The 12572-nt window shown below is 37.8% G+C and overlaps 1 protein-coding gene across 1 annotated transcript in view; it reads right to left on the reverse strand.

The window, feature by feature from the left end:
- NF1 (neurofibromin 1) overlaps positions 1-12572 on the reverse strand; it is a 388569-nt gene that overhangs the window by 154507 nt on the left and 221490 nt on the right. The window contains exons 28-29 of the mRNA XM_007937345.2: positions 5450-5611; positions 5232-5335 (exon numbers count right to left, since the gene is read on the reverse strand). Coding sequence (XP_007935536.1) covers positions 5232-5335; positions 5450-5611 — 266 coding nt within the window. The remainder of the gene's footprint in view (positions 1-5231; positions 5336-5449; positions 5612-12572) is intronic.

Here is a 12572-nt window from a genome sequence, read left to right on the forward strand (position 1 = left end):
GAGGAGTGGCTGGTGGGTTTGAACCGCCAGTCGCCTGGTTAGCAGGCAAGTGTCTTAGCCACTATGCTACCAGGGCTCCCGAGATTTATCTATGCTGTTCATAAAGATCAAATTCTCCTATTAACAAAATTAGGTTATTTTTTAACTTTTTACTTTTACATACACCATTGCCGTCAACATTCTTGGGCATATACAAGAGTTTCTCTAGGGCAGCTATCTAAAATTAGAATTGTTAAGTCACTCAGTATATGCAAATTTAATGTTATTAGATTTTGTCAAGCAGTAGTATATAAAGAACTCCTTTATTCCCAACTGTGATGGTTAATTTTATGTGTCAGCTTGGCCAGGCTTTGAGTCCAAGTGGACTGGCCAAGTATTATTGTTGTTGTTATGTGCCAGAGTCAGACCCAACTCATAACGACCCCTCCTTGAGTTTCCTAGGCTGTATCACTACGTAAGTAGATTGCCCAACCTTCCTTCCGAGGCCAAGTATTAGACTAGTGCTATTCTATAATGTAGAGGAGCTCTGGTGGCGTGGTCCCTGAGGCACTTGACTGCTAACCAGAAGCCTGGCGGTTCAAACCCATCAGCCACTCCTCGGAAGGAAGGTTGGGTAATCTACTTCTGTAGTGATAATGCCTCAGAAACCCACGGAGGGGTCGCTATGAGTCAGATTTGGCTCCACGGCAGTTTGTGTGTGTTATGATTCTACAATGTAATCTAATACAATGGAACCAGCTTCCATAACGTAATGTGATGTATCAATGTGACCAATCAGTTGAAAAAGGCGTTTCCTTAGGGTGTATTCTGCCATCAGACTAAATAGATATTTTGACAGAACTTATTCTTTCTCTACTCTATACTCTTCCTGTGGCCTCAATGACCTACACATACTGAGAAAAAGCCTGCAGAAGTCTCCAGCCTGCCACCTGACCTACAGATTTCAGACTTAACAATCCCGTGAAGGAGCCCTGGTGGCACAGTGGTTAAGCACTTGGCTAGCAGCAATGACGGTTGGCAGTTCAAATCCAGCAGCTGCTCTGTGGGAGAAAAGTTCACAACTTTGGATAGTTGGGCAACAACTTGGGCAGTTCTACTCTCCTTCTATAGGTTCACTATGAGTCAGAATAGACTCAACTACAACAGGTTTGAGGGGTTTTTTATTTGTTTGTTTTCAATGGTGTGAGTCAGCAGGCGTTTCCAGCCTACCACTTAACCTATGGATTTTGGACTTGCCAGCCCCCACAATCACGTGAACCAATCCTTTGAAGTAAATCTCCCTTTCTATATATACATATATCTCACTGGCTCTGCTTCTACAGAGAACTCTAAGACATCAACATCCTCACAAATCTGGTAAACGATTTTTTTTTAAATTTTTTGCCAATCTGATATGTAGGAAAGGGCTGTCTTATTTCTAACATTTTTTTTCCATGATTATGATAAGTTTCAACATGCTTCTCTACATTTTGTGGCTGTTCAGGTTTCTCTTACTTTGAATTGCCTTTCATACTCAGTCTGACATTTCTAACAGCTAGATGTTCCACCGGTACCTGAAACTCAGAACACTCAAAATTAATTAATTTTTTTCCTCCTACTTTTATGACTTATTTTATTTACCTGTGTTCCCAAGTTATCACTGGTACTGTCACACTGTCTCCATTACATCATTTGGACTGCTTCTGATGTTACTTTTGCCTGCTTTACTCCACCACTCCCCACATCCAATCAGAGTTGCTAATTCTTATCAATCTGACCTCTAAAGTCATGAGTGAAGGCAGAGATTACAGACCAAACGAAACCAAACACAATGCTCTGGAGTTGCATCCAACTCAGAGACCCCTCCTTGGGTTTCCGAGGCGGTATCACTACAGAAGTAGATTGCCCAACCTTCATTCCAAGGAGCGTCTAGTGGGTTTGAACTGCCAGCCTTCTGGTTAACAGTCTAACGCCTTAGGCACTAGGCCACCAGAGCTCCTAGAGGCAGACTTAAAAACCTAGTTGCTGTTGAATTACAACAACTCACAGCTAACTCATGTATGTCAGAGCAGAACTTTCTCAATGGCTGATTTTTCAGAAGTGTATCGCTAGGTCTTTCTTTCGGTGAGCAGCCAAGTACTTAAAGGTTTGCACCACCCAGGGAATCCAATCACACTCATATCCATCTCTTCACTTCTCCTTTGGCATATGATTGTAGATGAATGGAAAATTGGTAAGGAGAAAGAGATACTGAATTGGTTCTTAAAATCAAAGGTTCATGTAAAAACAAATATTTGAAAGAGTCTTGTTTTGCTGTAATTCTTCACTTAGGCTATAAAGCATCTCTTTTTCTAAATTCTTTGAACCCTTCTTAGTGTTCTGCTGCAGTACTGGAGACAAAGGAAAACTGAACTTTCTTTAGATTTGACATGAGATACGGGATAATACGAAGTGACATAAACAGGCTTTTACTATGACACTTTACATAAACCTAGCTAAGCGTTAGGTGTGCTTAATGTTTGCTGTAGCTGTAGGTATCAATTTTCTTTAGTGTTCCTGTTTTTCATCTCCCCTGTCCTCTTTGAGTTTCCCTATAAACAGAGTGTCTTGCAGCTCTCTCAGTTGCAATCTACTATAAGTATTCTATAATTTTAGGATTAAATCTCTGGTAATTTTTTTACCTGTTTGTTTTGTTTTTAAATTGGACCAGAGTTCCTGGTCTGTGATCTTCAGAAGAATCTCTTAGTGTTTTTTCTTTTTTTTTTCCCCCTCCCTTTCTGTAAGGTAAGAACATTAGAGGGGACTGGAGCTAGCTAACTACCTTCCCTCCATGTCAGATCCCTGGGTAATGCAAATGGTTAACACACTGGCTGCTAACCAAAAGGCTGCATGTTTCATTCTTCCCAGGGGTACCCTGGAATAAAGGCCTGGCAAGCTACTTCTGAAAAATCAGCCACTGAAAACCATACTGAGCACAATTCTTCTGTGACATGTATGGGGCTGCCATGAATCAAAATCAACCCAATGGCAACTGAGTTGTCTGTTTACAGTGGTTTACCTTGAGGGCAGGCCTTTGTTAAAAAGGACTGAACACTAGGGGACATTCCTGGGATTATTTCAAAATGGTTACTTTTCATCATTTTTGCTGATCTGTGCAGCGAGAACGTAGTGGTACTCTTGGAGGTAAAACTCACAAAAAAGCGTGGGATCCCCCTAAAACTGGGCCCCAAGAAATTTTAACTCTCAGGTTAGTCTACACTTATCATTCAGTAATTTGTCAGTCACTGTTCAAGTGTTCCTACCAGTTAATAGGTCCAGCACATTATGCTACAGGTAAGCTGTGGTTCTCTGTATTAACCTGTCTCTGGTTTTTGGAGCAGTGGTTTGCCCCAGGACCTCAATCTTCTGAGCGATCTAAGAAGAGCTGCCAATTTCCAATTTTAAGCATTTTTCTTACTGTAAGGACAAGTGTGTCAACTTCTAAGCTCTGTACATGTCAGAGTGGCCCTCAGTTTGATTTTAAGCAAAATGAATACAGGAAATTTGTCATCTAGTTCTCTTAGTAAGTAATACTATAGAATTTAGTACAGGTGTCTTTTAGGAGTTAGTTCACTCATTAATTTTCCAGTCTTTACAAAGTGAAATTGCTTAATGGCAATGAAATATAAGATGGCTTTAAAAGAATGCTGCCTTTGAGTTTTAAACTATTTAACTGTTTCAACAAAATCAGCTTATTTAGTGTTGGTGTTCCAATCAGAAATTACAAAAGATTGCAAAAAGGCAAAGACAAAAATACAAGTTGATAAAAAGCTGCTAAATAAATAATATTTAGGAAGAAGAATCATCAAGAAACTCTTAACTTTAAAGTAAAATATAAGACATTAAGGTCTTAACAGAAAAACAGGCAAGAGAGCGTTACTATGCAGCTTTTAAAAGCAAGCATAAGATAACTGGATAAAATTCATTCATTTAATAAATGTTTATGAGTAATAAGCCAGACACCATGCTTAACACTCAAGGAAAGAGATAAAGATATACAAAACCCCAGTCTAGGAGGGAGATAAATTCATAAAATAAATGATCACAATTAAGTGCTAAAATGATGGTATGTGTGTGAAAAACACAATGAAGAACAGAATAAAGATGATTTCTCTGCTCATGTGTAGAGTGTGCATATGAGGGGTATATGGTGACAGGTAGAGAAAGCTTCACAGAAATGGTGATTTTTAAATGGCATCTTGCACAACCCTTAAGCCTCTTTCCCTTCTCCTAAGCCGCTCCTCACTAGAGGAGGATTGAATTAGGAAAAAAGAGTTAAGCATGCTCCGTTCAGTGCCATCCTCTCCAACCTGGGGTACGTGTGCCTGAAGAGAAAATGTATTCTGGTCTTCTGTCTACTTGTGAGGTAAAGAGTCTGCCAGCCCCTGTGAGGGAAGTCTGTAGTTACTCAACTGTGCTAGGAAGCTAGATGAGAATTCAAAGTGAAATGTTAACAAGCTCTTTTGCCTAGAGGATCTAAAACTAGATTCTCTAGTAAATTGTATGAGAAATAAAAGTGTTCTTTATTTCTGGCATACACCTTCTCCTCTTCCATCTATCCTTTTTGGTTTTGAACTTATGCCTCTCCAATCCCACTGAACCCCATATGCCAAGCACTTTTAAAAACATATGTGCATATTTCATTGGTCTTAAAGTAAAAAAGCACACATGAAAGAACGATAAGGGGGATTATAGACAGACTACAAGGCAAAGGACTGTAGTTCATCTTGCAGTCAATGGAGAACCAAATATGGCTTCTAAGAAAGGAAATGACCCCCCAAAAAAAAATTACTATAAAATATAAAGTATTTAAAGCAAAACGAGATTTATCTTTTTAACTGAGATAAGATCTAAAACATATGGTTAAGGTAAAAGAAAATCAAGTCACAAAACCATGTATACAACATCCTACCATTTAAATTAAGCACTACACATTATAATTATATTCATATATACTTAGTATTTTCTCTCTATATATATATGCATGGAAAAAGGGCATAAAAACAGACTAAACTAGTAACAGTGTTATGTCTCTGGAGGGACTAGAGGTGGTCATCAAGGTGGTCTTTAATGTCATCTGTCATATGTATTTGTGTATAACTTTTATAATTAAAAACAAATTTTGAGAATCAAGGGGAGAAATTATGAGAGCTTTGCCTCAACCAGTGGTAATGAAAAGATGGAGAGCAGTTGTATATGAGAAGATGACAAACCTGGTAGGATCCACTTCAAAACTAACATGTTGCCAGTCAGAGGATGTGATCACAACTCTTAGTAAAGGATCCAGGAGTTTTTGTAGGTAGGTAGCACCATATACCTAGAGAGATGGAAAATTAGGAATTTATTATGCCTACATATATCTTGAAGAAAGAAGACATTCTCCTCTGTACGTGTTTGACATGTCTGTAAAAAATGATGAACAGATACAAACCTTAAAACAGAATGTCATTATTTTACTGGCCAAGCTGTTGCCTCGGAAAAGAGTCTGCATGGAGTCTGCCAATTCTACTTCCTTAGAAAACATGTTCCAGAGTAACTGGTAGAGTAAATGCCGAGAATCAAACAGCGTAACCAGAACTCGAGCTAGTTCATCCTGAGAACAAAACAAAATTGGAGTGCTGTAACCAATTTCTTTTCTCTTAATTAGGAAGTTGAAGACTACCAGAAAGGCAAATCCAAATTGACAACCACCTGCGGAATGAAGGTAAATGGTGACTAATTAATTTTTCCCCTGGGATGTACCTGTGCATATTTGTTTACGATAAATGACTGTTTATACATCAATATAATAGCTGTTAAATCTAAGGATTAACTGGTAAATGTAAGTAACAAACACATGCTTAACCAGGAATCAGAAAAACTCTAGGACTCAGTTCAAAGTAAGTTTCATCTGCAAAGGATTTGGCACAGATCATTTTCCAGAAAACCAATGAGAAGGAACAGACTTTGGTGACCAGAAAAGCCAGGGAAACTCAGTGAACATTTAACACAGACTTAGAGAGACGAAAATGGAAAGATACAGCATTTTCAAGCAACAGGGGAGGATGCGCTAGGCAGCCGCATTCAGAGACAAGAAATCATCAAGACTGAAATACAAAGCTAAGGGTAAAAAAGCTGAAACTTCCATCCAATGTCTAAATGATAACCTCTGTAATTGCCCATTGTACATAGCTGGAGTTCAAAATAAGAGAATGTGTACAGCAGAGTTTTATCCTTTCACATTATTTACTCAATCTGTATGCTGAATGAATAATCTCAGAAGGCAGACTACGTGAAGAAGAACACAGCATCAGGACTGGAGGAAGATTCATTAACAATGCACACTACACAGGCAACAAAATCTTGATTGGCAAAAACGAAGTCAACTTGGACCACTCACTGATGAAGATGCAAGACTCCAGCCTTCAGTATGGATTACACCTGAATGCAAAGAAAACTGACTGATAAGCAACATCATGATCAACTAAGAAGAAAACTGAAGCAGTCAACAATTTCAGTCTACTTGGATCAGCAATCAACATCCACGGAAGCAGCAGTCGAGAAAACAAACAATGTCTTACACTGGGCAAATCTGCTGCACAAGATCTCTAAAGTTTTAAAAGGAAAAGATGTCATTTTGCTGACTAACATGCATCGTATGTACGCAAATGTCAGATACTGAAAAAGGAAGACAGAAGAACTGACGTGTTCAAGCTGTGGTATTACTAAAAAATCCTGAATATATTGTGGATTGTCAACAGAGCACACAAATCCGTCTCAGAATAATTACAACCAAAATACTCTTTAGAAGTGAGGATGGTGAAAATGCAACTTGCTTACTTTGGACACATCAGACCAATTGTTAGAAAAGAACATCATATTTGGAAAAAGTAAAGGGTCAACAAAAACGAGGGAAACCCTCAGTGAGACAGAGTGACAAAACAAGTCATGAAATAGACTCTGACGCCAATGATCATGACGATGGCACAGGACAGGCACACGCTGTTCTCTTCTACACAAGGTTCCCGAGAGTCACAGCCGAAGACAGCATGTCTACATACATATTTGTACGTGCTGTAAGAATGTCCAAATATATAATAGGGCTAACAATGGCCAAAGTTATATTGACTTCTTGGCCACAGCCAACCACCCTGAGGGAGTGAGTACTTGGACCTGTGGGCTCGGGACCATGATTGCAGGGGACATCAAACTCAACTGGTATCGCATACTATACAAAAACATCGTTCCACATCCTAGTTTGGTGAGTAGCACCCAGGGTCTTAAAAGCTTGCAGTCGACCATCTAGATGCAATGATGGCTCTTTCCTCATCCAGAGCAAAGAAGAATGAAGAAAACAAAAGACACATGGAAACAATTAGTCCAAGGGACTAGTGAACCATACGATCCTCAGCCTACATAATCATGAGACCAGAACAACTAGATGGTGCCTGGCTATCACTATCAACCACTGAGAAAATGATCAGTGCAGGAGATCCAGGATAGAGTGGAAGAACAATGTGAAATAAAACTCAAAATCATTAAAAAAAAAAAAAAAAAAAGGTTTATTGGTATGATGGAACCTGGTGAGACCCCCAACTCTATGGCCCCTAGTTACCCTTCAGGTCTGGACTTGAACTCACTCCCATGGCTTCCAGCAAAACAACAGACAGGCATATAGGAGGAACATTTACATCAGGTAGATACACCCCTTAGAGCAATCAATTGTGGGAGAACGAAAGGGCAGTGTTTGCACAAGGAGATAGCTCAGAGGGCAGGAATGCATAGGAAAGGACACAGAAAAGAGGTAACTACAGGGAGAAAGTGAGAAGAGAGCTGTTACACTGTGAGGAACTGCAGTCAATGTCAGGAGATAAGGAGCTCTGGTGGCGTAGTGCCCAAGGCATTAGACTGCTAACCAGAAGGCTGGCAGTTCAAACCCACCAGCCACTCCTCAGAAGGAAGACTGGGCAATCTACTTCCGTAGTCATACCACCTTGGAAACCCAAGGAGGGGTCGCTATGAGTTGGATCCGACTTGATGGCAGTGTGTTTGGTTTGGTTTGTTCATAAAAACAGAATGTGTATGAACTGCTGTGTGTAAAATGAATTTGTTCTGTAAACTTTCACCCTAGTCACAATTAAAAAAAAAAAAAAAAAGACTCACAGCTGATTCAGTGTCAACTAACAACAACAACAAAGTAGTTTTTGGTACACTAAAGAAAACTGATCTACTGCTGAGAAGAGATCAAGAGAGAACAGGGGTAGCCATAAAGCAGTGACAACAAAGGCCAGGAACATAGTTCATAACCCATCTCATTCTTGCCTGGTCTCAGAACGACAATAATCTGTTATCTGATTATAGGAAAAGGTTTAACACAATCCTAAACACAGATAATCTACAAGCCAAAGAATTATGAAGAGCCAATATTCAACTCTATTCCCTACAGTCACATACTAAACATGACACTAGATACACAAATTCTGTCCATCATTATAAAGTCAAGAATAATTATGACAGAGAATTCAGCTACAAAATAGAAACTACTTTTAAGGCATAGTGCCTAAGGCATCTGACTGCTAACCAGAAGGCTGCTGGCTCAAACCCACCAGCCACTCCTCGGAAGGAAGACTGGGCAATCTACTTCCATAGAGAAACCATCTCAGAAACTCAAGGAGGGGTCGCTATGAGTCGAATCGACTCAACAGCAGTGAGTTTGGTTTTCTTTTTTTGGGTACTATATGATTTTTCCTACTACAATCTCCATCTTCAAATTCTGAAAACCAGTGAAACTTTATAAACACCAGAATTTAGAAAACGTATTTACAAAGCTGAATTAGAAAGCTAAAACTATAAAGTTCCTAGAAGATAACAGAAGACCAAAACAAGGATACCTAATTTTCAGCATAAATAGCATATAAAAAACAAGAGATTACTGAGTAACTCCCAAAAACCAAATTCACTGCCATTGAGTCAATTCTGACTCCCAGCAAGCCCCATTGGATTTCTGAGGCTGTGAATCTTTACAGAAGTAGACTGCCCCATCTTCTTTCTGCAGAGTAGCTGGTGGGTTTGAACCACTACCCTTCTGGTTAGCAGTCAAATGTCTTATTCACTACACCATCAGAGCCCCTTACTGAGTAACTAGGACTTCCTCCTTGGCAATGACCTATCTGACAAGGATCTAATCTCTACAATATAGAGTAAAATTCAACAACTTGACAACAAAAAGACAAATAATTCAATAAAAATGGGCAAAGGACACGAACAGTGTGGACACTTCAAAGCAGACATTCAGGTGGCCAAGAAATACATGAAAAAATGCTTGTGATCACATCTATTAGAGGGATACAAATCAAAAGTACATGAGATAGTATCTCACCCCTGCAAAAATGGTAATGATCAAAAAAAACAGAAAACAACAAATACTGGTGAAGTTGTGGGTAAACTGGAACCCTTATACACTGCTGGTAAGATCATAAAATAGTACAACTCTATGGAAACAATATGGCACTTCCTCAAAAAGCTAGAAATAGAAATATCTCAGGATGCAGCAATCCCACTCATAGGTATATATCCAAGAAATATATAAGAGCAGTAACATGACAAACATATGCACACCTAGGTTTACTGCAGCATTATTCACAATAGAAAAAAGACGGCAACAACCTAAGTACTCATCAACAGATGAATGGATAAACAAATTGTGGTATATACATACACTGGAATACTATATAACTATAAAGAATAAAGAATAATGAAGAGTATGCAAAACATAACAAGGATGAATCTGGAGAACATTATGCTGAGTGAAATTACTTAATCACAAAAGGACAAATATTGTATGGTCCCCATTATTATAAGAAGTCAAGAACAGATACATAGACAGAAAGCAATTTCTTTGATGGTTATCAGGAATGACACAGGAGAGGAGGAAGGAGACGAAATCACTTTCTAGATAGTAGACACCTGTTATTTTTGGTGATGGGAAAGGTGTATGAGTGCAGTCTGTACAACTTGACCAAGGTAAATGAAGAAACTAAGAAGTACACAAGAAGAAGGCACAACTTAAGTATATGTTGTAACAAATAAATAGTAATAACCAAAAAACAAGTGTGTTGTCACATAGGTAGATAGGTATGCATACATATATATAGGAAGGAATAAGTGAGAGCATGCACATGCATTTATAGGTGTATCTGTAGGCATACACAAACATATAAATACACACATACACATATACACATTTGTGTATGCCACATATATATCCATATACATAATAAAGCACATAGGGGTCACAGTTACGAAGATTTCCTAGACATATACAAACAACCTGCAGGATTGCTTTATTGGGTTAAAAAGCTTAGGACCATAGTTTCGTGGGATAACTTGCTCAATTGGCATAACATAGTTCATAAAAATAATGTTCAATATTCTAGTTTGGTGAGTAGTGTCTGGGGTCTTAAAAGTTTGCAAACAGCCACCTAAGATACAAACTACAAGGCAGTTCCTGGGGTTACAAACATCTGACTTACATACAACAAGTCTCATAAAGCCTGTTATATTAAAAATTTGGGGTACATACAATGGTTCATAATACAAATGGGTGCTACTTTGGATGTGCATAAAAATATTATTGTATTATTATGTTAAAGATGTGTAAGTATATCTAGAAGTGTTGTTTTTAATGCTTTTTATGCATAGAAAGGTATACTATATACTAAGACAAACATCTGAGTAACTAACATTAGATATGAAACATACATAACTGTTCCAAAATACATACAAATTTGACTCACAGACAGACTTAGGAACAGAACACTTAGGAACAGAACAGAATCAGGGGACTGCCTGCATTGGTCTCTACTTGTCTGAAACAAAAGAGAATAAAGGAAATCAAAGACTCGAAGAAGAAACTAGTCCATAGGATTAATAGACCACATGAACCATGGCTCTTCTAACCTTAGTGAGTCCAGAACTACATAGTGCCTGTCTACTACTACTAATCAGGACACATTAGAAGGTCCCAGATAGAATGAGAGAAACATGTAGAACAAAATTCAAATTCCTCAAGAAAAAAAGGCCACACCTACTGGATTGATAGAGATTAGAGAACCTGTGAGACCAGGGCCCTACGATACTCTTCAAACTGGGCACTGAAGGCACTACTGGAGGTCACCTTTCAGCCAAATAACATGGATAATAAAACAAACATTATCACCTGTGAGTAATGTGTCCCTTAAACAATTAACTGTATGAGACTAGTTGACATTTATCCAAAAACCAAAGATGAGAAGGCAAGGAGGGGAAGGGAAACTGAATCAATGGAAACAGAAGAAACAGAATGGTAATAATGAGAATGCTGATGCATTGTGAAAATTTTAACCAATGCCGCAGAACAATCTGTAGAAAAACTATTAAATGGGAATCTAATTTTCTTATAAACTTTCACCTAAAATTCAATAAAATATATATTCTTTAAAAAAGAGAATTAACATATTAAGAAAGTTATCTTTTATTAGTTTACCTTTTTTATAGATAACTGACAGATCTGGGCTAAAATATCTTCTCAAAATAAACTCATAATATATAACTCATTAGAAATTATTCACTGTAAGGAAACAAAATGAATTAAAGCTCTTAGACTTAATGATTCTTTTCTTATTATGAAAATTACTGAGTATTTTTAATTCTAATAGAGGTAGATACAAAAAATGTAATTCAAAATACTCATTTTCAAAACAACGATTTTTAAACTATTCTTAGATTTCAAGGGAATTTAAAACATTTCCTTCTTCTAAATCCTTAGCTACAAGTAGAATTCCATCTTCATTCATTAATCAATTATTTACTGAGTCCCTGCTACGTGCCAGGCTCTATTCTAAGAATTGAACTACAGCAGTGTACAAGACAGACAAGGTGTCTGCTCTCACGGAGCCTAAATTCTGGTGGAATAAAGAAAAGAGAAAATAAGAATTCTAATATATAAGACAGTTTCATATAGTGAATAAATGCTGCAAAGAAAATATAGTAAGGCAATGGGACAGAATGACAGAGGGTAGTTTTGACTGGATGGCCAGAAAAGGCGTCACTGCGAGACATTTGAACTGAGACTTGAATAATGAGAAGCTGGCCAGTTAAAAGATTAGGAAAGAAGACTTTCAGTCAGCAGCAATAGCAAGACTCCTCAAAGGCAGAAGCAAGCCTAGTATGTTTGAGAAATAGAAAGATTGTCTGTGTGGCTTAAATTTAATGAACAATAAGGAAAACCGCATCAAAATGATGTCATAGATAAGGCAAGGCCAGGCTAGGTAGGCTAAGGTAAGGAGTTTGAATTTTACTAAAAGTACAAGGAAAAGTCTTTGAAGGGTATGCTGATCTGTAGGATCCTTTTCATAAGATCTATGAGGAGTAAGACTCTCCAGTTCTCAAGCAAAAACAAATCTATAGGCAATGGTAGATTACCTTACTTGTCATAATTTATTATACTGAATCATTTTTGGTACAATATAAAGTAAATTAAGAATGTTGTTTTAGTAAAATCTTTCATTAAATTAGAAGAGAATCCATATTATTGT

Source organism: Orycteropus afer, unplaced genomic scaffold (assembly GCF_000298275.1).
Source record: "Orycteropus afer afer isolate SDZICR_OR568_19922 unplaced genomic scaffold, OryAfe1.0 scaffold00042, whole genome shotgun sequence".
NCBI classification, from domain to species: Eukaryota; Metazoa; Chordata; class Mammalia; order Tubulidentata; family Orycteropodidae; genus Orycteropus; species Orycteropus afer.